Raw genomic sequence first — 25,750 nt, forward strand, 5'->3', positions numbered from 1 at the left:
TTTGGCTTGGCAAAGTTCCTTGACTTCTTTGGAATTGAGTTGCTAATTGACCTATTTGGTTCTCCAAGCTTTTGATTGCAGCGATTTGGTTGTTGAACATTTGACTATGGTTTGTCAATTGTTGCTCAGTTCTCTGCATGAAAGAATTAGTACTATTAGATAACTCTTGCAAGGATTGTTGAAGTGAAGAAAATTGAGTTTGAGCTTGAGAAGAATTTTGATTTTGATGTGCAAGTTGCGGCTTTTGGTAGAATGGAGATTGGAATTGTTGTTTTTGAAACCCTCCACTTTGTCCTTGATTAGACCCTTGCTGGTTGTTGTTAGACCATGAAAAATTTGGGTGGTTCCTCCATCCTGGATTATATGTGTTAGAATATGGATTGTTTTGTTGCTTTTGGAAGTTCCCCACAAAATTAACATCATCAGAAGCAAAGGGATTTCCAACTTGGCAATCCACACTCTTATGATCATGAGCACCACATAAATCACAAAATAAAAAATTATTAGTAGATTGGATAGAATTCACCCCTATTTGACCAAATTGAGTGTTCAAGGTCTTCATGAATTGGGTTGCAAGTTGAGCTCCTAAGTTGTTAATATCAACGTCTTCCACGGCCTTTACTTGACTTCTTCCATTTAGTCTCCTCTCACTTGGATATTGGTAGTTATTATGGGCCATCTCTTCAATTAATTCAAATGCTTCTGATTGCCTCTTCTTCATTAAAGAACCTCCTGCAGCTGCATCTACCAATTGTTTGTTACCATAATCTAGACCATTATAGAAAATCTGTACCTGTATCCATGTTGGAAAACCATGGTGTGGGCATCTTCTTAATAGTTCCTTGAAGCGCTCCCATGCATCATACAAAGTCTCTTGGTCCCATTGACAAAAATTGTTTATATCACTTTTCAATTTTGCGGTCTTTGATGGAGGAAAAAATTTGTCTAGGAATTTTGCCTCCATAGCATCCCATGTAGTGATAGTACCTGCAGGTAAAGAATTTAACCACACTTTTGCCTTGTCTCTAAGAGACCAAGGAAAAAGTCTTAATCGAAAAGCATCATCAGAAACACCATTTTGTTTAAACATATCACACAATTGAAGAAAACTAGAAATATGCATGTTTGGATCTTCATGAGGCAAACCACAAAATTGAACATTATTAAGCAAAGAAGTAGTAGATGCTTCAATTTTAAAATTGTTTGCTTCAATGGGTGGTCTCCTTATGCAAGACAAATCACCAACTTTCTTGTGAGCAGCATACTCGCATATGGGCAAATCATCTTCTCTTTGGTTGGCCATTGCACCTTCTTGAGTTCCTTGGTCTATACGTACCCAAGTACCCCTTATGGCTTGTTTTCTAGGTGCTGGTTTATTTTCTAAGTCAACTCCCTCCTTGAACTCTTGATCACCACTATGAATCATACACAACACCTAATTCCTAAAAAGAGAGCAAGTAAAATAAATTAGATAGAAAATTAGAAAATTGAACAAGAAAAAAAATTTTATTAGAATTCTAATGTTGCTAACTAATCTAACAATTAAAATCAATTAGCAATAAAGAAAAATAAACTAACACTTAACTAAAAGATAAATGAAAATAACTCTAGGAAATAATGAACCAAATGAATTGAATGCAAAAAAAAAATTAAACCCTTTTGTGCAGGTATGCTTTTAAAGTAAACAATTATGCCAAACTAAAATTTCAACTAAAAGTAAGCTAAACCTAATCTTATTCAACCAAACAAATAAAAAATAATACTAAAAACCCTAAGTATGCTAGACTTGTAACCTAAGCACCAATAAATTAAAAACACAATTTTGGTTTCAAGTACCACAAAATAAGTATTAAAAATTCAAAGCAAGTTGGCCAAACAAGCAAAGAATTAAAACCCTAGCATGCAACACTAAAACCAAAATTAAGAAACAAATGTAAAAATTTAAAATAAGAAAACAATGATCAAAGTACTACTAAACCCAATCCGAATTAATATTAATGCCTTAATCCCCGGCAACGGCGCCAAAAACTTGATGTGTAAAATCAACTCGCAAGTGCACGAATCGTTTTCAAGTAATAAAGTGGAAAAATAGGGTTGTCGTACCCAAGGGATTAAGTATTAAGTACCAAAGATAATTAGGTTTTGGTAATATTTGAACTAAAATTTAAGATGGCAATTGAAAACTAAATAAACTAAATTAAACAAAAGCAATCAATTAAAATTAGATCAATTTCAAGTAAGAGAGAGAATTGAATAATTATGAATACTAGGGCATTTGATTTCACCACTAACTATTCCAATTTAATTACTTAAATATGTCAATTTAATTAACTAGTAATTTTGTTAACCGCACTTAATCACAAAATTAATCAAAAGTAGTTTCCACTCACAATTGATAATATTCACATAACCTAATCTATTCCTTCCGGCCTATAAATTAAATCATGCAAATTCATCAAGCATAGATTAAGCAAATAATATGGCATGAGACATAACTATTTTCCAATCAATTATGCATTCATGTAAATCATTGGAGATCCATAATATTATCCTTTTCCAAGCTCAAATATTATTAAAATCATTCATTCCTTCCGGCCTATGAAAGCATTAAGTATACCAATGATTTATTAACAAAACATATTACTAATTAAATAAAACTCAACATATATTAAAATAATTAAACCTTCATAGTTAGGGCTACATCATAGCCCTAGCTATGAAAATTAGTTCATCGTAAAAATAATATCAACATCCATAATTATTAAAAATAATAAGATTCACAATTAAAGAGAAAGGAAAAGAGAATAAAAACTATTGAAGAAATTCTCCTCCAAGAGCTCTCAAAGTCGTAGCCTTCTTCTCCGAGCAAGCCCACGTCTCTCTGCCTCCTCCAAGCTCTCCAACTGATCTTCTAAAACTCTAAAACTTTAAAACCCTAGAACCCTTAAGAGAATTTTAGAAACTCCCAAAATTTGGTTTGTTTCTATTTAAGCCTCCTAAAAGCTCTTAAATAACTCTCTAAATTTGTATATCTTCCTTCAATGTGGTGGGGGCTATATATATAGGACCTTGGGAATCTTTTTCTCTCTTTATTTTCAATGTGGGAGTCTTGGAAGATACATTTTTTAGGCCATGAAAAGGGTTGGACGAATTTCATGTGTAAAAAGGAAACTGTATATTATTTGCTCTCTACTACTTTCCTTTTATCTAATTCCTCCTAAAAAAATAGTTAATTAGTCTAATTTACCCTTAATGAAGCATGTGACATGACATGTGCCTCATTAATGATAAATTAACCAATTATTGCCACTTGTTTTTATCCTGGCCCTCAAATTGCCTTGATTCCCTCTTTTGATCAATGGTGGAGATTTAACTAGAATATTCCCTTTTATAAATTCCAAACTTTAAATGATGATAACTCTTTGCTCGCACCTCGAAATCCAAAACTAATGAGACATTTGAAATCCACAAATTGTGATGATTCATATGACATCCACTTCCACCATGAAATTCTCGATAGAATCTTTATGAAATCTTCAAGGTATCTTTTTGGAATCTTTTTAATGCTTAGTCCGTTCGAGCTCAAATTTTGCTTCCCACCATAATTCGACCCAAGGAATCCATCTTTATGGTTGTTTTCTTAAAATTCTTCCTCTTTCACCTAGATTAAAAAAAATACATAAATAAGTATTTTTCCATAACAAATTAACACAAACTAACAAATATTAAGCTATAAATATGGCATAAAATCATCAATATTGTAGACCTAACAAATACCCCCAAACTTAAGATTTGCTAGTCCCTAGCAAAGGAAAAGAATAAGAAAATGAAATTTTATTTAAAGAACATAAGATACTTTAATGAGGTGCCTCAAAGATTGTATAACATATGACTTTTCAAATGGTTTCAAAGTAATTATGTAGCTCAATACCTTAGATTCTATCCAACATATATGATACTTCCAATGTGTGTGTGTGGAAATCAATTTATACACTTAATTATCATATGCTTGAATAAATTTACAAGAATTAGAGATTGATAATAACGTATGAACTACCATATGCTTGACTTAATTATCACTCTCCACTAATGTAGGTTAATGCACCACCTTAAATCATTTGGACTTCATGGTTTCTATTGTTAACGCTAATGGATAAGGCTAAAGAAAGAAAAGGATAGGATATAATAAATCAAAGAAAGAAAGCTAAAATTAAATATCAATGAATAAATTACTTGTAAAATTTGTTTCTTTATTAGAACTTCTTTTCTTATTTTAACTTCAATTTCAATATCCTTTTTCTCCTTTTTATTCTGCATATATTCTTCAAATCACACAATTCTTTCTTTATTTCTTTTTTTTTCTTTTTTTTTTCTTTTTTTTTCTTTCTTTTCCACTAAGCCCCCAAACTTATTTTTCCTCTTATTGCACATTCAAACCTCCAATTTACACAAAAATGCATACTAGAGCCAAATTCACCAAATACTTAACCTCCAAACTTCATTATTTTTTTTTTCTTTTTTTCATTTTTTTTTCTTTTTCAACACTCAAACAAGCTCACAAGCATATATTCATATCAATTCAATTAAAGCTCTCTTTGTAGTATGTTCAAGGTAGGAAAAAGAAATTTAAGGCTCAAAAAGGGTAAGTAAATGTGCTTTAATGAAGAAAAGGCTCTAATACATATTTATGCATCCTAAAGGCTCAAATAAGGTACTAGTGGAAGATAATGTATTAGGTTGGCTTGAAAGGCTCAAACTTAAACAAAGATGGCCTAAATCATGTTCTTAGTAATGCATTCACCTAGGATTTCGCCTCAAGCAATAATCAAGCAAGTTCTAGAGTTCAATTAATAATAAAGTACTCTAATTCATGCAAACCTTCTTCAAAACACAATCTAAATTATGCATTATTGATTATGTGCTCAAAATTTATTGAAAGTAACAATATGTGAATATAAATTCAAGCATTTAGGCATACACAAAAACAAATCCACCATCTAAAAACCAATTTATTTTCAATCATAGTCTTATCATTGGCTCATTAAAGTGCTTAAGAAAACACCACAAAAACAATTTTTGTTTTTATAATAATGAAGGAAAATAAAAACTAAAACTAACATTTTTGAAAACTTATAAAAACACTTAAATGGACAAGATTTAAAAGACGCAAAGCATGCTTTTCACCCCCAAACTTAAAATGAACAATGTCCTCATTGTGAAAAACATAAAATAAAGCAAAAGTAAATAAAAGGTAAAGAATACTCCCCTTTGAAGACATGGAATGTTCCTCGTAATGTGAAAAAAATTTTATGTACTCCAATGCATATTAAAGGTGGTTATACTCCAAAAACCTAACTTTAGACTTGAAATTCACAACATTCGTCTTTTGCTCTTTTACACCTAAACATCTTAAAACCTTGCAAAAACTCAAACAAAACACATCAAAACAACCTAAAAATAAGAAAACCACTAAAAACAACTAAAATAAATAGATAAATATAAGGTAAAGAAAGAAATTTGGGTTGCCTCCCAAGAGCGCTTGTTTAAAGTCATTAGCTTGACTCCTCCCTTTAACTTAATTAAGATCATCCAAGTAGAGGCTAGTCTCAAGCACTCCACCTTCATAATATGGCTTCAACCGCTGCCCATTCACCTTAAAACTTTCATGTCCCGGTTTGGTGATTTCAATTGCTCCACTTGGAAAAATTTGTACAATATCATATGGTCCACTCCATCTTGATCTTAATTTACCTGGAAACAATTTAAGTCTAGAGTTATAAAGAAGTACCTTTTGTCCAACATGAAAGTTCCTCTTTTTAATCATCTTGTCGTGCCATCTCTTTGTCTTTTCTTTGTAAATCTTTGCATTCTCGAAAGCATCCATCCTAAATTCTTCAAGTTCATCCAATTGCAATAGCCTATTCTTGCCCACAGCCTCTTGATCAAAATTGAGAAACTTGGTTGCCCAATATGCTTTATGCTCCAATTCCACGGGAAGATGACATTCCTTACCAAAAACCAGTTTATACGGAGAAGTACCAATGGGGGTCTTGTAGGCGGTCCGGTATGCCCAAAGTGCATCATCTAGCTTTAAGCTCCAATCCTTTCTTGAAGCATTGACCGTCTTCTCCAAAATCCTCTTTATTTCCCTATTTGAAATTTCTACTTGCCCACTAGTTTGTGGGTGGTAAGGAGTAGCAATTTTATGTCTAACACCATATTTAGCAAGAAGGGATTCAAATTGTTTGTTGCAAAAATGAGTGCCACCATCACTAATGATTGCTCGGGGTGTACCAAATCTAGTAAAAATGTATTTTTTTAAAAATTTCACTACAACTCGTGCATCATTAGTAGGTAGTGCACTAGCTTCAACCCATTTAGAAACATAATCCACAGCAACTAAAATATATTTATTACCACAAGAAGAAGGAAAAGGACCCATGAAATCAATACCCCAAACATCAAACAATTCTACCTCAAGGATATTCTTTAAAGGCATCTCATTCTTCCTTGATATGTTCCCGGTTCTCTGGCACCTATCACACCCTTGCACATAAATATTAGTATCTTTAAACATAGATGGCCAATAAAATCCAGAATTTAAAATTTTTGCTATGGTTTTTCTAGTCCCAAAATGCCCCCCATACTCACTAGAATGACAACTTTTAATAATGGACATTGTCTCTTCTCTAGCAACACACCTCCTAATTATACCATCGGCACACTTCTTAAAAAGATAGGGGTCATCCCAAAAGTAATACCTACTTTCCTTAAGAAACTTATGCTTTTCATATGGTTTTTCCAAACTAGGCGGCATAACATTAGTAACCAAATAATTAACAATGTCAGCATACCAAGGTACATCAAACATACCATCAACCTTAAACACTTTCTCATCTGGAAAACACTCTTCTATATCTCTTTCTTCTTTTTCCTCACTCAATTCCAACCTAGACAAGTGATCAGCTACTAAGTTTTCTACTCCTTTTTTATCCAAAATTTCTAAGTCAAACTCTTGAAGTAACAAAACCCATCTAATTAACCTAGGTTTAGACTCTTTCTTACTCATGAGGTACTTAATTGCACTATGATCGGTATAGACAATGGTCTTAGAACCTAACAAATATGCTCTAAACTTATCAAAAGCAAAGACAATGGCAAGCATCTCTTTCTCAGTAGTAGCATAATTAAGTTGAGCATCATTCAAAGTTCTAGAAGCATAATAAATAACATGCAGTTTTTTATCTTTCCTTTGTCCCAAAACAGCTCCTATAGCATAATCACTAGCATCACACATAATTTCAAAAGGTAGATTCCAATTAGGAGTACACATAATGGGAGCACATATTAATTTTTCTTTCAAAAGATTAAAAGCACGCATGCATTCATCATCAAAAACAAAGGGAACATCTTTATTCAATAAGTTACAAAGAGGTTTAGTTATCTTGGAAAAATCCTTAATAAATCTCCTATAAAAGCCCGCATGCCCAAGAAAACTCCTAATACCTTTTATTGAAGTAGGTGGAGGCAATTTCTCTATAACTTCTATTTTAGCTTTATCTACCTCAATTCCCCTTTTAGAAACCTTATGACCTAAAACTATGCCCTCTTGAACCATAAAGTGACATTTTTCCCAATTAAGCACAAGATTCGTTTCTTTACACCTTAGAAGAACCCTAGATAAATTTTGCAAGCAAGAGGTAAAAGAATCACCAAATACACTAAAATCATCCATAAAAATCTCAATGATATCTTCTACCATATCCGAAAAGATGGACATCATACACCTTTGAAAGGTTGCAGGTGCATTGCATAAACCAAAAGGCATCCTTCTATAGGCAAAAGTTCCATAAGGACAAGTAAAAGTAGTCTTTTCTTGATCATCAGGGGCAATAGCTATTTGATTGTAACCGCTATAACCATCTAGAAAACAATAATATTCCTTACCGGCTAACCTTTCTAACATTTGATCAATGAATGGCAAAGGAAAATGGTCTTTTCTAGTGGCCTTATTAAGCTTCCTATAATCAATGCACACTCTCCACCCAGTAACTAACCTAGTAGGAATAAGCTCACTCTTATCATTCTCTTGCACAGTCATCCCACCTTTCTTAGGAACTACTTGAATAGGACTTACCCAATTACTATCCGAAATAGGATAGATAATCCCGGCATCTAAAAGCTTTAAAATCTCACCATGAACCACTTTCTTAAGATTAGGATTAAGCCTCCTTTGATGTTCTACAGTCGGTTTATGGTCTTCCTCCATAAGTATTTTGTGCATACAAATAGAGGGGCTAATACCCTTAATATCAGCTATAGTCCAACCTAGTGCAGTTTTATGTTCTCTTAAAACTTCTAAAAGTTTGGCTTCTTGGTCCTCACTAAGGGCGGATGAAATTATTACCGGAAGGGTATTATTAAATCCTAGAAAAACATATTTTAAATGACTAGGTAGTGGCTTCAAATCAATTATAGGTGGGTGCTCCACACTCGGTATCTTTCTAGGTCCACTCTCACCTAAATCCTCAAACTTTCCAACATAATCTACCTCACAGTGGGTGGCTATATCTATGATGCTACACTCTTGTTTTTCTTCTTCTATACATGGTCCAAATAACTCACTCAATCCTAAGGGATCTAAATTACTTTCCTTTTCCATATCATTTACCAATTCATCACATGCATCAACAAGAAAGCAGCAAGAAATTTCATCAAGATTAGGAAATTTAACAACATTAGGGATTTGAAAACTTACCTCCTCATTGAGTACTCTAAGGGTTACTTGCCTTTGTTGTACATCAATTAGGGCACGTCCGGTTGCAAGAAATGGTCTTCCAAGAATGATTGGAATGTTGTCATCTTCCTCCATATCAAGTATCACAAAGTCTGCAGGGAATATGAACTTGTTTACTTTTACAAGTACATCCTCCAATATTCCCCTTGGCCGTTTTATGCTTCGATCTGCCATTTGAAGAGTCACTGTGGTAGGCTTCACATCTCCCACTCCAAGCTTCCTGTAAATGCTATATGGCATCAAATTAATGCTAGCACCTAAATCACAAAGAGCCATAAAATTATAATGTCCAATGTTACATGGGATATCAAAGCTTCCTGGATCTTTTAACTTGGGTGGAATCCTATGGTGCAACCTAGCACTACTCTCCTCACTCAAAGCTACTAACTCATAATTCTCCCACCTCCTTTTGTTTGACAATATCTCCTTCAAAAACTTAACATAGGAAGGCATTTGTTCTAAGGCATCTATGAAAGGGATATTTACATGCAATTGCTTAAATACATCAAGAAACTTTTTAAATTGATTATCTAACTTTGCATTCCTAAACCTAGATGGGAAAGGTGGAGGTGGGGTTTTCTTGTAGGCTTGATTCTTCTCCTCATTTTCGTTGTGCTTGTCAATAGGTTTGGTTAGGTAAGGTGCTGGTTCAACTTTCTTTGATCCAGTTGGTGAGCTCTCGGCCTCTCTTACATGTGGTGGTATGTACTTTGTTGGTGGAGACTTCATGGCATCACTTAAACCTTCATCTTTTCTCCTATAAGCCTCCTTATGCTCCACATTTGATTTTGAGTTGTCATGTGTGACCAAGTGTGATGTTGAGTCTATAGGGCTCTCTTCATCTTCATCATCAAGAATTACCATCCCTTTGTCACTTTCTTTAGGCTCAGCTACTTGCTTTCCACTTCTTAATGTAATGGCTTGAACCTGCTCCTTTGGGTTCTTCTCCGTTTGGCTTGGCAAAGTTCCTTGACTTCTTTGGAATTGAGTTGCTAATTGACCTATTTGGTTCTCCAAGCTTTTGATTGCAGCGATTTGGTTGTTGAACATTTGACTATGGTTTGTCAATTGTTGCTCAGTTCTCTGCATGAAAGAATTAGTACTATTAGATAACTCTTGCAAGGATTGTTGAAGTGAAGAAAATTGAGTTTGAGCTTGAGAAGAATTTTGATTTTGATGTGCAAGTTGCGGCTTTTGGTAGAATGGAGATTGGAATTGTTGTTTTTGAAACCCTCCACTTTGTCCTTGATTAGACCCTTGCTGGTTGTTGTTAGACCATGAAAAATTTGGGTGGTTCCTCCATCCTGGATTATATGTGTTAGAATATGGATTGTTTTGTTGCTTTTGGAAGTTCCCCACAAAATTAACATCATCAGAAGCAAAGGGATTTCCAACTTGGCAATCCACACTCTTATGATCATGAGCACCACATAAATCACAAAATAAAAAATTATTAGTAGATTGGATAGAATTCACCCCTATTTGACCAAATTGAGTGTTCAAGGTCTTCATGAATTGGGTTGCAAGTTGAGCTCCTAAGTTGTTAATATCAACGTCTTCCACGGCCTTTACTTGACTTCTTCCATTTAGTCTCCTCTCACTTGGATATTGGTAGTTATTATGGGCCATCTCTTCAATTAATTCAAATGCTTCTGATTGCCTCTTCTTCATTAAAGAACCTCCTGCAGCTGCATCTACCAATTGTTTGTTACCATAATCTAGACCATTATAGAAAATCTGTACCTGTATCCATGTTGGAAAACCATGGTGTGGGCATCTTCTTAATAGTTCCTTGAAGCGCTCCCATGCATCATACAAAGTCTCTTGGTCCCATTGACAAAAATTGTTTATATCACTTTTCAATTTTGCGGTCTTTGATGGAGGAAAAAATTTGTCTAGGAATTTTGCCTCCATAGCATCCCATGTAGTGATAGTACCTGCAGGTAAAGAATTTAACCACACTTTTGCCTTGTCTCTAAGAGACCAAGGAAAAAGTCTTAATCGAAAAGCATCATCAGAAACACCATTTTGTTTAAACATATCACACAATTGAAGAAAACTAGAAATATGCATGTTTGGATCTTCATGAGGCAAACCACAAAATTGAACATTATTAAGCAAAGAAGTAGTAGATGCTTCAATTTTAAAATTGTTTGCTTCAATGGGTGGTCTCCTTATGCAAGACAAATCACCAACTTTCTTGTGAGCAGCATACTCGCATATGGGCAAATCATCTTCTCTTTGGTTGGCCATTGCACCTTCTTGAGTTCCTTGGTCTATACGTACCCAAGTACCCCTTATGGCTTGTTTTCTAGGTGCTGGTTTATTTTCTAAGTCAACTCCCTCCTTGAACTCTTGATCACCACTATGAATCATACACAACACCTAATTCCTAAAAAGAGAGCAAGTAAAATAAATTAGATAGAAAATTAGAAAATTGAACAAGAAAAAAAATTTTATTAGAATTCTAATGTTGCTAACTAATCTAACAATTAAAATCAATTAGCAATAAAGAAAAATAAACTAACACTTAACTAAAAGATAAATGAAAATAACTCTAGGAAATAATGAACCAAATGAATTGAATGCAAAAAAAAAATTAAACCCTTTTGTGCAGGTATGCTTTTAAAGTAAACAATTATGCCAAACTAAAATTTCAACTAAAAGTAAGCTAAACCTAATCTTATTCAACCAAACAAATAAAAAATAATACTAAAAACCCTAAGTATGCTAGACTTGTAACCTAAGCACCAATAAATTAAAAACACAATTTTGGTTTCAAGTACCACAAAATAAGTATTAAAAATTCAAAGCAAGTTGGCCAAACAAGCAAAGAATTAAAACCCTAGCATGCAACACTAAAACCAAAATTAAGAAACAAATGTAAAAATTTAAAATAAGAAAACAATGATCAAAGTACTACTAAACCCAATCCGAATTAATATTAATGCCTTAATCCCCGGCAACGGCGCCAAAAACTTGATGTGTAAAATCAACTCGCAAGTGCACGAATCGTTTTCAAGTAATAAAGTGGAAAAATAGGGTTGTCGTACCCAAGGGATTAAGTATTAAGTACCAAAGATAATTAGGTTTTGGTAATATTTGAACTAAAATTTAAGATGGCAATTGAAAACTAAATAAACTAAATTAAACAAAAGCAATCAATTAAAATTAGATCAATTTCAAGTAAGAGAGAGAATTGAATAATTATGAATACTAGGGCATTTGATTTCACCACTAACTATTCCAATTTAATTACTTAAATATGTCAATTTAATTAACTAGTAATTTTGTTAACCGCACTTAATCACAAAATTAATCAAAAGTAGTTTCCACTCACAATTGATAATATTCACATAACCTAATCTATTCCTTCCGGCCTATAAATTAAATCATGCAAATTCATCAAGCATAGATTAAGCAAATAATATGGCATGAGACATAACTATTTTCCAATCAATTATGCATTCATGTAAATCATTGGAGATCCATAATATTATCCTTTTCCAAGCTCAAATATTATTAAAATCATTCATTCCTTCCGGCCTATGAAAGCATTAAGTATACCAATGATTTATTAACAAAACATATTACTAATTAAATAAAACTCAACATATATTAAAATAATTAAACCTTCATAGTTAGGGCTACATCATAGCCCTAGCTATGAAAATTAGTTCATCGTAAAAATAATATCAACATCCATAATTATTAAAAATAATAAGATTCACAATTAAAGAGAAAGGAAAAGAGAATAAAAACTATTGAAGAAATTCTCCTCCAAGAGCTCTCAAAGTCGTAGCCTTCTTCTCCGAGCAAGCCCACGTCTCTCTGCCTCCTCCAAGCTCTCCAACTGATCTTCTAAAACTCTAAAACTTTAAAACCCTAGAACCCTTAAGAGAATTTTAGAAACTCCCAAAATTTGGTTTGTTTCTATTTAAGCCTCCTAAAAGCTCTTAAATAACTCTCTAAATTTGTATATCTTCCTTCAATGTGGTGGGGGCTATATATATAGGACCTTGGGAATCTTTTTCTCTCTTTATTTTCAATGTGGGAGTCTTGGAAGATACATTTTTTAGGCCATGAAAAGGGTTGGACGAATTTCATGTGTAAAAAGGAAACTGTATATTAATTGCTCTCTACTACTTTCCTTTTATCTAATTCCTCCTAAAAAAATAGTTAATTAGTCTAATTTACCCTTAATGAAGCATGTGACATGACATGTGCCTCATTAATGATAAATTAACCAATTATTGCCACTTGTTTTTATCCTGGCCCTCAAATTGCCTTGATTCCCTCTTTTGATCAATGGTGGAGATTTAACTAGAATATTCCCTTTTATAAATTCCAAACTTTAAATGATGATAACTCTTTGCTCGCACCTCGAAATCCAAAACTAATGAGACATTTGAAATCCACAAATTGTGATGATTCATATGACATCCACTTCCACCATGAAATTCTCGATAGAATCTTTATGAAATCTTCAAGGTATCTTTTTGGAATCTTTTTAATGCTTAGTCCGTTCGAGCTCAAATTTTGCTTCCCACCATAATTCGACCCAAGGAATCCATCTTTATGGTTGTTTTATTAAAATTCTTCCTCTTTCACCTAGATTAAAAAAAATACATAAATAAGTATTTTTCCATAACAAATTAACACAAACTAACAAATATTAAGCTATAAATATGGCATAAAATCATCAATATTGTAGACCTAACAAATAGGCTTGTTTCTAAAAAAAGACCAAGCTATTCCTAGATGGCTGAAGCTTCGCGGTGTACATGATCACATGAAGCAGGTTTTCAGTGCAATTTGATTCACATATAGGCTTTACCAAGACTAAACAGGTTGGGTTTTGATACATATGACTCTATTAAGGCATGGTAGCATATATGTTTGGAATTCATATCAAGGCTTTTTGGACCACGTGACTTACCTAATGGGTTGTATGATGATCTTGTTTATAATTAATGTATTCTTTAAAAAGGAATAGGTTATTTGTTATGATGTTATCTAAAGCTTATAACCTGTTTATATCATAACTTTGTTGATACCCACCAAGCGGGCTCAAACAATAAACAAGTTGGACCTTTGTCATGTCTTTTTGCTAACCAATCCATTATCTTTGATGGGCCTCATAAAGGTGGCTTGAATCTACCACCCTACTGTAATTTTTACTAAAAGGTTGCCCTAGATAAACATATAAGCCTAATGGGTCTATCATCACCAAATTGGATACTAATAAATATTAACTTGCACAGTAGTTAAGGTATGAATACTTATTGAATTTTGATGCTTTTCAATATGAAGAATATGCATATCTTTTACCAAAAGAAATTACAAAAAAGACATGCATTTTTCTATCTTTTTTTTTTTCTTTTCTTTTTTTCCCTTCTTTTTTTTTGTTAAAAGAAAATATTCTACATTACATTCATTAATAGAAAATACAATTAGAATAAGAATAGGAAATCTATTGTATGTTATACAACAAACACTTTTGACATCTAGTGTATTTGCTTGGTATTTTCTTAATAGAAGTCCATTATTGTTGATCTTGTTGGCTGTGTAGTTAGGCTTTTTCTTTTTCTTTATTTTTTTTTTTCAATTGTATGAGACTCAACTTTAATAGCTTATTCTCCAAAAGAACTAAGAAAGATGCATTGAGATTTATTGAATGAAAAGCTAATGGTAAACTAAAAATAAAGTAACATGCATAAAAATAATGATCTATAAATGAAATTTGGTGAAAGCTATAATTTCATATCAAACCTTCTCTGATGCTAAGTTAAATTATCATGTCTTTCAAAAGCTTAAGTTATTATAAGGTGAGACATAATTTCTTTTGTATTTTTCTCCAACACAACTGTGAAATAATAATCTAAAAATGCCTAACTATTGCTATGGAGATTTTCACTTAGCTTGCCTAAGCAGGCTTAGATAAAGAATAACCTCGAAAGTACAAGAAATGACCTTAGGTTATGGAATGCCAATAGGTTGTGGAACAATTTCCAGTCATAGGACTCAAGTCGTGGAATGACTTAAATGACATAAGATCATAGAACAATCTAATAAAGGAACAAGATAGCTTGATCATCTGGTATAACTTTAATGAGCTCATTAACCTCGTCTTTTTAATGGTTCGCAACCTCAAAGGAATTCGAGAATGGTTCCATATATATTAGCTCATGATAGACAACTTAAGAGCATCTTGATGTAAAAAGTACATCATCAAGGCGAGTTCGTACTCACTCTACATTTAGTTTGGAGACTAAGGAAGGATTAACAATGAAGACATGAGCTGAACATGTGGAGTTGCATACTACTTCCACCAAGTCGAACCAATTCGAATATGTCACCCATCACATGCTCATTTGAGACCCTTAGATGAGTCAAATCTGATAATCAGATAAGCCAGATCCAAACAACAACATGTAAGCTTTAATGGGATGATCTTGTCACCATTTATAACTGTCACCTTGTTAAAGGTAATAAGCTGCTCAATGCAAAAGTGTTGGAAAATTGATATTAAAAACTAATTTAATGGTTAATTGATTTTTTAATATGGCAATTATAAGTTTTGAACAAATTTATAATGGTCAATTAAATTACAAGAATGTAATTGTAAAATATTTATAACAGTTAATCAAAAGAATTTAATGATGAATGTTATTAAACGGTTTAAAAACCATATTAGATACTAAATTTAATCTCCTACTTGAGGCTTATGAATAGCCTAATCTTCCTTAAGTTTTTTATGTGGATTTCAGGCTGCACAAAAGGAGAGCAAGAGAAGAAGATTTATAGCTCTTTTCTCATATCATTTTGAAATTTCCTTAGATTTGTCTAGGGTCCTTTAGTGTGGTAAAGTAAAAACAATTTAAAATTTGTCGAGAGAAGCTTAAAGATGCAACATTTGAAGCTTCTGTAATCTATTGTATTTTGGGAGACTGATACATTTGGATTCTCTAATATCAGTGAAAAATGAATTTGTCTTAAGGACATTGTATGGAGCTAGTATTTGGACTTAAATCTACATTCGTCCCTAGATCTCATAGTTACCAGGTTCTTTATATTAATATTTGGATTAATATATTTGTTTATTATATTTTTTTTTATCCAGATTATATTATTTGTAATTTATTTATGCTCTCTTTCTAAGCTTTTTGTATGTAATCTTTGACATACTTGTTATAAATTAAGCTTGTTATTATTTTGTAATTTATTTATACCCCATATCTTTGCTTATTGCTATTATCTATATATATATATATATATATATAATATTTCTAATAGAAAGAACCATCCAGCAGTGCAGGTGCTAAGTGTTGCAAATCCACCCTCTTTTTGCTTCTATAAAAGGAATAGGTTCATTATTTCTTGAGGTCTTTTGAGCTCATCTCCTTATCTCTCTATACCTCTTTTTCTCTCTAAAAAAGATCTTTAGAGGCACTCGTTTAGAGTATAACCTGCTTATTCATTACTAACATGAGCATTGCAGGATTTGTGTTGGCACCACTGTCGGCACCTTTAAAGGTTTTCTTTGGTTCTCAAGTCATTACCACAGCCTCAACTTGTGTTCGGAGTTTGGTCAGGTTAGTTTCAAAGATGAAGTTTAGGTTGGGTTAGTTGGGGTCGGCTCGAGACAACGTCATTTCAGCACGAGTCAACATGAATTCAAGTCGTGGAGCTCGGGGTCAAATGAGATCGGTGGCGTTCCTATCTGTACCAAATTTCAGTGAAAATAACTATAATCAATCTAAAAAACAATAATTTTGCCTTTTATGCAAACAACCAAATTGAAAAGTATAAGTACTATGAACTATTGTGGTAGACTAATTTTTTACTCAAGTTTTTAGATCTCAATCATTAAAAGGGGAAAAAAAAAATTATTAGATTTCAACTTGCTACCTGGATTTGGTTTCATCCTTTCTCCTCTCTCTCTCTCTCTCTCTCTTGAAAATCTTGCCAAACTCAATTTGCACACTTAATGAATTCAGTTCAAAGTACTCTGGTACTTCGGCCAATTTTAGTTTCATAATTTAAATCTTAATTAGATATATATTAGTATGGTCCTAATTTTTCTTGGTTATTGGTTGGTCCAATAAAAGCTTAGCAACCAAGTTGCACTCTCTCTCCATAGACAACAATTTAGTTGTTAAAAAATTGAGAAAATAACAAATTACATAAAACAAATAATGAAAATAAATAAAAAGGTCGATTGCACTTTTATACTTTTTAATTCTAAAATTTTGCAATTTAAATTATAAATTTTAAAACCACTTACATTTTATCTATTTTTTTCCAAAATACGTAGTTTAATATTTTATATTAATGGTTAAACTACATATTTTGGAACCTATAAATTATGTTTATGTTTGTTGTTATTTAATATAAAATTAAGGAAGGTAATAACTAATGATTAGTTATGATCACTTAGTATCAGAACCAATTAGACATACAAACAGAAAAAAAATGAAAAACAAATTAAAAGGAAAAGAAAAAGGAATTAATTGTGGATCAAAGAATGATAAAGGAGTGAATCAAACCCACTTTATCATGTGGTACTATGGATCGTAAAGTATTAATTTTATCCAATCCCCAGTTTGACTTGAATTCCTATAGTCGTTGTTTGGGAGGCACAACCCCCGATGCAAGTTTTTATGCTGCAACAACAATATTAAATTGGAGAAAATCTTGCTTACCACGGTGGTGGTAACAGTTTAAGTGATTTAACGACAGGTCTTAAAAATTAGCTATTCCCATGATTTTTTATTTTTATTTTTCTTACAAATATTCGAATATGTGCAAGACTGCACAGTTTCTTCTTTCTTCTTCCAAGAGAAAGGGGCTTTTGCCTCCAAAGCTTCTCAATCTTCATTATTGTAAACTTTACAACAAGATCTTCAAGGCACATGATTAGATCCACTTAGAAGAAGCCACTGGGGTCTTGGTTGATACTCAAGGAGACTAAAGCTTGTTCAGCAATTACCTAATGAAATTACTTGGGTATAATGCATTTTACTGAATAAGAGATAGACTGAAAAATCAAGTTAATGTATATCTCCGACAAGATTATTAGAGGAGCAGAGGAAAAATATTAGAATACCCATTAGTTAATTGCTAGGGAAAAAAAATAATAAAATGGCCAAATCTTTTTTTTTTTTTTTTTTGGGGTTCTTTTTTGGAAGATCTCATAATAGTAATTTTTTTGTCCTTTCTGTACCCAACCCACATCCAGATTATGAAAAATTCGAATCGAACCCAAAATCTGTCTATTTCAAAAAACTTTCTAGCTTTGATGATTCAGAATTGCAAAGGGGGAAAAAAAAAAAAAAAAGAGTTACAAAGTTTAAAAGGTCTTTAAGGAAGAGTTTCAGGTGGCTTGCAGAGATGGAGAAGAGAGAAGCTATAGATGGAAGAAGATGAAGGAGAAACGCAGCTTCTGCAAAAGGATTTATGTTTTTCGAAAAAATATAAAAAAAAACCACTGTGGTAGGCAAGATTTTCTCTCTTTTCACTTTTTTCTTTTGGTTTTCCTCTCTCATTGTTTGTATATAAATATATTATATAAACGCTAATTTTTAAAGATATATGAGGTTTTTTTTTGTTTATTTTGAAAAACATGATATATATATATATATATATATATATATATGTAAAAGTAATAAAAAATAGTACAAAATTATTATTATTTTTTGTTATGTTAATATTTATAAAATTATTCCATAGTTTTATTAGAAATAGGCTAAAAAAAATTAATATATTATAAATAATGTTAGTATTTAAATAAATATGAATAATAATAAAAAATATTTTCTATACAATTTATATTTTTAATAATGTAATTAATTAAGAAAATTATATGAATAATAATAGAAAACAATTTTTATTCAACAAATTTTTTTTTTTTTTTTTACAAAAATTTGCGATTCCAAATAATACTACACATAACATTGTACAATATTATTATAGTACAATCTAATACAATACAATGTTATTTAATATAATACAATAGATTTTTAATACAATCTAATTCTACATATCAAACATATCCTATAACTTATTCAAGGTACAAGAAAGAAAAAGATAAGCACACCCAAACCATGATTAACTGATTAATTAATGTACAATAATCAAACCCCATAACTTAATTACTTTTTTTGTTTTTCCCCACCCCCCTAGATAACTAGCACCTATCCTCAGCAGAAGAACCATTACCATTACCATTAACAGAACCCATTTGCAGAGCTGGTTTAGGTTTTTTGGGTTTGTACCACATTGAACATATAATAAAGGCTACAAAATTGACAACACCAAGTATGGTTAGAAGTCCATAGAAACAATCAAGCCTCCCTTTGTTTATATTATCTGCCAGCCATCCTTGCCAATCTCCTCTTCCAGTAACCTTCTTCACCACCATAACCAAGAAGCTACTCACAAAGAAACCAAGCGAAAGAGTCGTGAGGAAGAGACCGGTGCTCATGGTCTTCATTCCCTTTGGTGATTGGGTTATGAAAAAATCGAGCTGGCCAGTGTAAATGAAGCCTTCCCCTGAACCCACCAAGAAGAACTGTGGGATTAACAGGAACACACTTATAGGCAGTGTTTGGTTGGTGGCACTGCCACTTGCTTCTTTCGCTACTGATAAACGTTTTCTCTCAGACGCTGCCGCTGCCGCCATTCCAAGTGTTGATAGGATTAGGCCTGCTGCGATCCTTTGTAGATTGGTGAAACCTGTTAATTAACACATATGGCCATAAATAAAATAAATCCATCATTTTTGGTCACAAAAATAACTTAACCTACGCTGTAACCTAAATGACATACTCAGTTACAAATGGTTGAAAAAGAAGAATCAGAAACATGTCATTAATGATTTTAATTATGATCTCCTGAGAACGTTATGGTAAAAACCACTATACCAGATTTAAAAATGTATATGAATCTAGCAAAGTGAATTGTAAATGACTCAAATAAACTGCTAATACATCTCTAAATGTTTGAAGTGCTAATATTTCAAAGGTGATAAAGGGGTTCTTATGGTAGGACGGTCATGATTATTTGAGAATTTCTTATTATCCATATAATTGAGGTTGAATTGTATATTCATATACCTGGTTGGCCTTTCCATTTCTTCCAAAGAGGCATGATGAGACGGTCATAAACACCGAGACTGATCATTATGGCTGCCACGAAGAAGACTGTGAGAGATCCAGCTGGGATTTGAAAGCTCCCTATTGATCTTTCCATGGTGGATGCTTGCTCCACAGAGAAGGTTATCATTTGTGCGTACGTTGTCCAAAATATAATGGTTGTGGCCCATATTGGTAGCAGTCTCACCATCATTTTCACTTCCTCAACCTTTGTCACTGGGCTTAACTTCCATGGCTTCGGATCGCGACTTCCATTTCCTTCAAAATCTCCTTCCATAACAATAGCTGCCTTGTCCAAGAAGCTATATACATTCAAACAACAAAACCAATAAATATCCGTTTTTGGTCCAAAGAAAAATAAATTGAACTGAAAATTGAAATGGTTATGTTACTTACCGGATCTGATCCGTGTGTTCGATTCTCGAACCCTCTGGAGAGTTTTCGTACAACAAGTTAAGGTTGTAAGGAATGGCCATGTTCTTCTTCTTTGTAGCAGCAACTAGAACCTGGAAAATATGAACTATAGGACTTCCCAAGCTTTTTTTGTACCTGTATTTTTTAGTCCCGGCCAAAAACACTAAAATGGCTGAAAACATTGAAACAGAACAGATTCCATAGGCCCAGCTTCGACCCACTTTATCTTGTATGTATACAAGCACTGTCACAGCCAATAAGGTTCCTGTGCTAATGAACATGAAGAACCTATTGAAGAAATAGGCCATCTGGGCTTTCTCTTTTTCATCTTTCTCATCAAATTGGTCAGTTCCAAATCCCGAAACACTCGATTTAAGACCACCTGTTCCGAGTGCAATTAGATACAGAGCCAAGTATAGAAATCCCATTTGGAATCCATTGGCTTGTTTGCAGTTGTTGCTGGTAATACATGGTGGTGGCCTTAGCTGGGGTAGCTTTGTTGATATCGCTAGCGCACCGGTGCCCTATGCATCATCATTTTTAATTTCGAGTTTTAAGTTTCATATATCTGAAACAGAACCAAAATTAGAGAGAGTAGTGTTGGACAAACTCACAATGGTTTGTATTCCAGCAAAGATTGCAATGGTTTTGTATCTGCCAAGGAAAGAATCAGCAAGAAACCCTCCAAGCAAACAGAGGATAAAAGATGTTCCCATGAAATCCGTCACAATGTTTGCTGAAGTTGCACTTGGCAAATGCAAAGTTCCAACTAAGTAAGTCACCAGGTTTACTGCAATTCCCATCGTGGAAAGCCTTTCACATATTTCAATCCCTAAAAAGATATGGGATAATATTATTAGAGTGCTTTTTTTTTTTTGTTTTTATGAGTCATAAAGTTACAAAGTTCAAACAGCTAATGTTTTTCCTCATATTTAATATTTTTAGGAAAACCCAGCTTTTATGCGTGAGATTTTTCCTTTTTTTTTTTTTTTTTTAAGAAAAAAAGGTTGCTAAAGCACATGGTTAATAAGATTAACTGGTTATGATGAACAGCAATTAAAGTTGATGAAGTTTCGTACGAGTACTATAAAACACAATGTTAATAATTGTTAACTAGCTATAATTATTGAAGCAATGAAAATTCTAGTAGAAAGTGACACCCTTTTTGTACAAAAGCAGAACTATTATTGTATAATCTAAAGATGGGCAAAAAGAAAATGAAAATTTATATATTTGCCTTTACCCACGTTCACAAGATTGTCTTGGCAATTCGCCGAAACAAAAGATTCTCTGCAGAATAGAATAATATTGCCTTCACCGACAAATTCCAAACAAAAAATGGCATGAATATTACCAACTTTAGATGATCCAAACAAAAGTGAATAGCTGGTTTTAATTAATATATACTTTTTATTGGCCAAACTTTAATTAATAATTAATATGTATTAAACAAAAGCTTTTTCGGGTGCCTTGAATCATTGCTTAAGGTGCTATTAATGGATTTTCATATCACTTGTTTAATTCACCTGAATGCCCTTTGTATCTTCCTTCACTTTTTTCATGAAACGTCCACTTAATTTAAGTCTTTCATATACAGACGGGAATATAAGAATGAATGGAACATATAAAGCTATGTAATTTTATATTTTGGCTGGTTTTTTTACTGTAGAGGAATACTAATTCATAGGAATATTTATTTCCTTTTTTAAATAACAGTTATTCTTTTTTAAAATTCAGCTTATTTACTAATAAATTTGAGATATATTTTTGTTAATCATTATAACAATTCTTATTTTACAGAGGAGATATAAATGTTATCGTCGGTTATTATATATTATTAATTGGGTTATCCCCAGAGACCATAAACTTAATAATTAAAATGGATAACTCCTACAAATATGTAACTTAGTGTGCATTTGGGGATGCTTTTAAACCCAACTTTTGGATTATGAGAGAACTTTTTATTAAATGTAATGTTTGGTAAATCTATAAATTTTAATTTTTTTAATAATATATCCCCTTCAAAAACTAGAATCTAAGAAGTAGTTAATGGAAGCTGTTCAAATTCCTATTCAAGCATAACAAGGATTTTAAAATTAAAATTACTATTACATCCTTCGACTACTAATAAAATTCTTGTTTATCCATTTATATATAGTAATATTATATATATATATATATATATATGAGAAAATAATTATTTATATATATAATTGAAACAGTTAAGTTGGTTTTTTGTAACTTTTAACAATTTCGAAATAATAGTTTACTAAAAATTAATTAGATTGTTAGGAAAACTAATTATTGCTTCAATAGAGCTTTTGTTGATTCTTTCATAATTAAAATCAACTCTCAACTAGGCTTTAACATATTATCAATAGGTTGAAAACATATAAATAAAAATATTTACATAAAAATAAAATGATATATAATATATAGACAATTTAAAAATAATAAACTACACATTTAATTAAACATAAACAAACATTTCAAAATAAAATTATAAAAAATTACAAACATAAATACAAATAAATAATATAAGCTTTTAAAAACTAAAATAAAATAATTTAAGAAAATAAAAATATATAATATTTTACCTTATCATTAGATCTAATCTATTAACATAACCAAACCAAAAAAAAAAAAAAAAGAAAAAAAAAAAGGATGAGGTATCATTATCTTACATTTTATTATGTGGAATGTCTTTTTATTCCATTAGGACGTCATTTCGTATTTCAAATGTACCCTTACAGTATATAGTTAAGCTAGATCAAACCCATCAACCCTAACCTCTCTATTACACACACACACACACACACATACACACACACACACACACACAATCAAGCAACATGAGCTGTATGCAATCACCTAATATGATATTTTCCTATATACATATATATATATATACACAACCAACGACTCTTGAAGTGAGTCTTCTCCTTCAAGTATATACGATGAATAACTTGATTAAACTTCACCTAAGGCTGGAAATGCATATTTGGAAGAGAAAGTGCAAAGGTTTATTTTTATCTTTTCTATTTTGTTTTTGTTTTTGTTTTTGTTTTTGCTAATAAAAGAAAAAACAAAGTTAAGCTTACTAATAGGCAAGGTGTTTGTGATTATATTCTATATTCTGCTTGGAGTCAGGGCAGAGCAAGTATTTGAAGATAGTGGGTACAAAACTAAATACGCTGTTATTATTCAGTTTCAATCCTCCATAAAAAATAGTGCAATAATTTTTCATAATAAGAAAAAAAAAACACAATATGTTTTTAAAAGATTATATTATATAGTAACTTTTTTTTGGCAATAAATTATATGGTCTTTTACATCTCAGTTATACACACACACACACACACACACACACACACACACACACACACACACACACACACACACACACACACACACGCACACACGCACATGTATATAACTCAGGTATATATATATATATATGTAACTCAAAGTTCGTTTGAGATTGCTTTTTAAGCTCCAAGATGGATTATCAAATAATTAAAGTTAGTTTAGATGCTTGATAAGATTTAAAAATAATACTACTATTAAATAGGTAATAATAATCAATGTTCTTTTTAGTTATTATATTACTTATAACAATGAAACATTATTATTTAAGCAACACTTAATTACTAATTTTGAAATGTACAATAATTATAAAATAATAATTTATCAAATACTGAATCGATTTTTTTGTAGCTTTTACTTTTTTTTTTTTAGCTGATTCTTTCTGAAGCACAATTAAAGCTAAACCTTTTAAGAGCTAGAGCAATACATAACCAAGTCTAATTTATAATTATATGTGTAATTATATATATACATATATATAACCAGAGTCAAATAAGATTTTTAATATGAGGACTAATATGAAATCTTTAGATCACATTAAAAATTAAAATTTAAAGTTATATTTATTAATAACCGGATCTTAACTGGGTTTATTTTCCCTAAATAGGGATTTAGACGGTCACTAAATATATATTTGACTACTTTTTAAATTTTAAATTTTAATTTATGATGTGATCTAATAATCATTAATGATGGACTTTACTTTATTAAAATAAAATAGATCTTATTTGAACTTGACTTTTATATATATATATATATATATATATATAAATATACAAACTTGGTTTGCTTAGAGAAATGCTTAATAGCAATATAAGAAACCAATTTTTAATTAAACAAGAAAGATTCTACAATAAATGAACTAAAAATTTAAGGATTTTTTTAGATTGAGACATATAGTAATAAAAAAAAGAAGAAGTTTAAATTCAAAAGCTATAAAACTTAATTTTAATAAAATGCTTCTAAAAATTTGTTTGGAGTAAAGAAATATTTGTATAAAATAAAGAATAGAATAGCTTTTTTAAAAATATTAATTACTTTTTTTTAGCATTAATTATATATCAGTTATGGTGAGTATGAGATTTGCCTAAAAATCAATAATTATTTTGCTTATAAAAATTATAAATAAAGTAATTTAAAATTTTAAAATCTATTTTACAATTTTAACGGGAAACTTTCAATATAGGGGCAAAAAAGGTAAAGAAAAAAAAAATACAAATGACATCGTAAGGTATATATGGGAACTCAGGATTTAGCATGGGGCAGTTGCATCTAGTGCCCCAACGTTAAATCTGCCCATGTTTGTAGTAGTCGGGATCACATAGGCTCTGGTATATTTTTATGCTAATTTGAGTAAGAAAGAAAGAAAGAAAGTTGTGGAAGAAACATATGCAGAGGACATGGAAATAAGGAAGTACCTAGAATACGTGCAGCCGGTATCCAGCCGCCGGTTTTGGACTTATCAGCAGGGTTGCCCCTATAATCTACTGCATCTGCAACTGCCCAACTCATCTTCTCCTCCTAAGAACAAAAGACGTACACATCCATTTGCAAAACGTGTTAAAATAAACCCAAGAAAGGAAAATATTCACAAAATTCTCTTTTATCCATGTTTAAAGTTTTTTTTTTTCCTGCAAAATGAAAACTCAATAATACCAACCATTTTTTTTTTTTCAAAGTTTCAAGAGAGGAAGGGAACAATATCAGCTTTAAAATAGAGAAATATGGTCTATACAAGATGTTCTCAACTCAAAATATAAGATATGCTTTGGGAGCTTGCCCCTTTTTATAAGCGATCGAGTCTCACTTTTACGTTAAGAACATAAGCGACCGTACGCGTCCACTATATCTCTCACCGCTTGTTCTTGATAAATAAAGGTTATTGGGATTAGGTTCAGCGCATTATTAAGTGGAAGGCTCTGTGGCCAATTGAAAACTTTGTTTCCAATATATGGGAAAGATATTTGATAAGATTAAAAAAAAATTTTGTTTGGGAAGATTAATAAACCTTTTATAT

General features: G+C 31.7%; 1 protein-coding gene and 2 non-coding genes across 3 annotated transcripts; 2 read left to right on the plus strand and 1 right to left on the minus strand.

Annotated features, from left to right (window-relative positions):
- Positions 1-809: 809 nt before the first annotated feature.
- On the plus strand, positions 810-916 carry LOC112489261 (small nucleolar RNA R71). The gene has a single exon (XR_007238585.1). It is a non-coding gene; the product is annotated as a small nucleolar RNA R71 (small nucleolar RNA).
- Positions 917-10,556: 9,640 nt separating this feature from the next.
- LOC112489469 (small nucleolar RNA R71) lies at positions 10,557-10,663 on the plus strand. Its single transcript, XR_003053732.2, has one exon. It is a non-coding gene; the product is annotated as a small nucleolar RNA R71 (small nucleolar RNA).
- An 8,069-nt stretch (positions 10,664-18,732) lies between these two features.
- Positions 18,733-25,547, minus strand: LOC107404142 (protein NRT1/ PTR FAMILY 6.2). The gene is made up of 6 exons (XM_048471930.2): positions 25,394-25,547; positions 25,152-25,254; positions 20,982-21,199; positions 20,350-20,891; positions 19,915-20,255; positions 18,733-19,534 (listed from the first exon to the last, which is right to left on the minus strand). Exons 1-6 carry the CDS (start codon positions 25,394-25,396, stop codon positions 18,987-18,989), a joined length of 1,755 nt encoding a protein of 584 aa, XP_048327887.2. The 5' UTR covers positions 25,397-25,547; the 3' UTR covers positions 18,733-18,986.
- Positions 25,548-25,750: the final 203 nt, after the last annotated feature.

The sequence above is a fragment of the Ziziphus jujuba genome, chromosome 1 (genome assembly GCF_031755915.1).
Source record: "Ziziphus jujuba cultivar Dongzao chromosome 1, ASM3175591v1".
Lineage (NCBI taxonomy): Eukaryota > Viridiplantae > Streptophyta > Magnoliopsida > Rosales > Rhamnaceae > Ziziphus > Ziziphus jujuba.

Bases quoted from the DNA above. Each gene is read 5' to 3' on its own strand.
- LOC107404142 (XM_048471930.2), bottom strand. The intron at 21,200-25,151 runs GTACTTCCTTAT...ATATCTTTTTAG, and splicing joins ACCGGCTGCACGTATTCTAG to GGATTGAAATATGTGAAAGG. The intron at 19,535-19,914 runs GTATATGAATAT...GTTAATTAACAG, and splicing joins GAAATGGAAAGGCCAACCAG to GTTTCACCAATCTACAAAGG.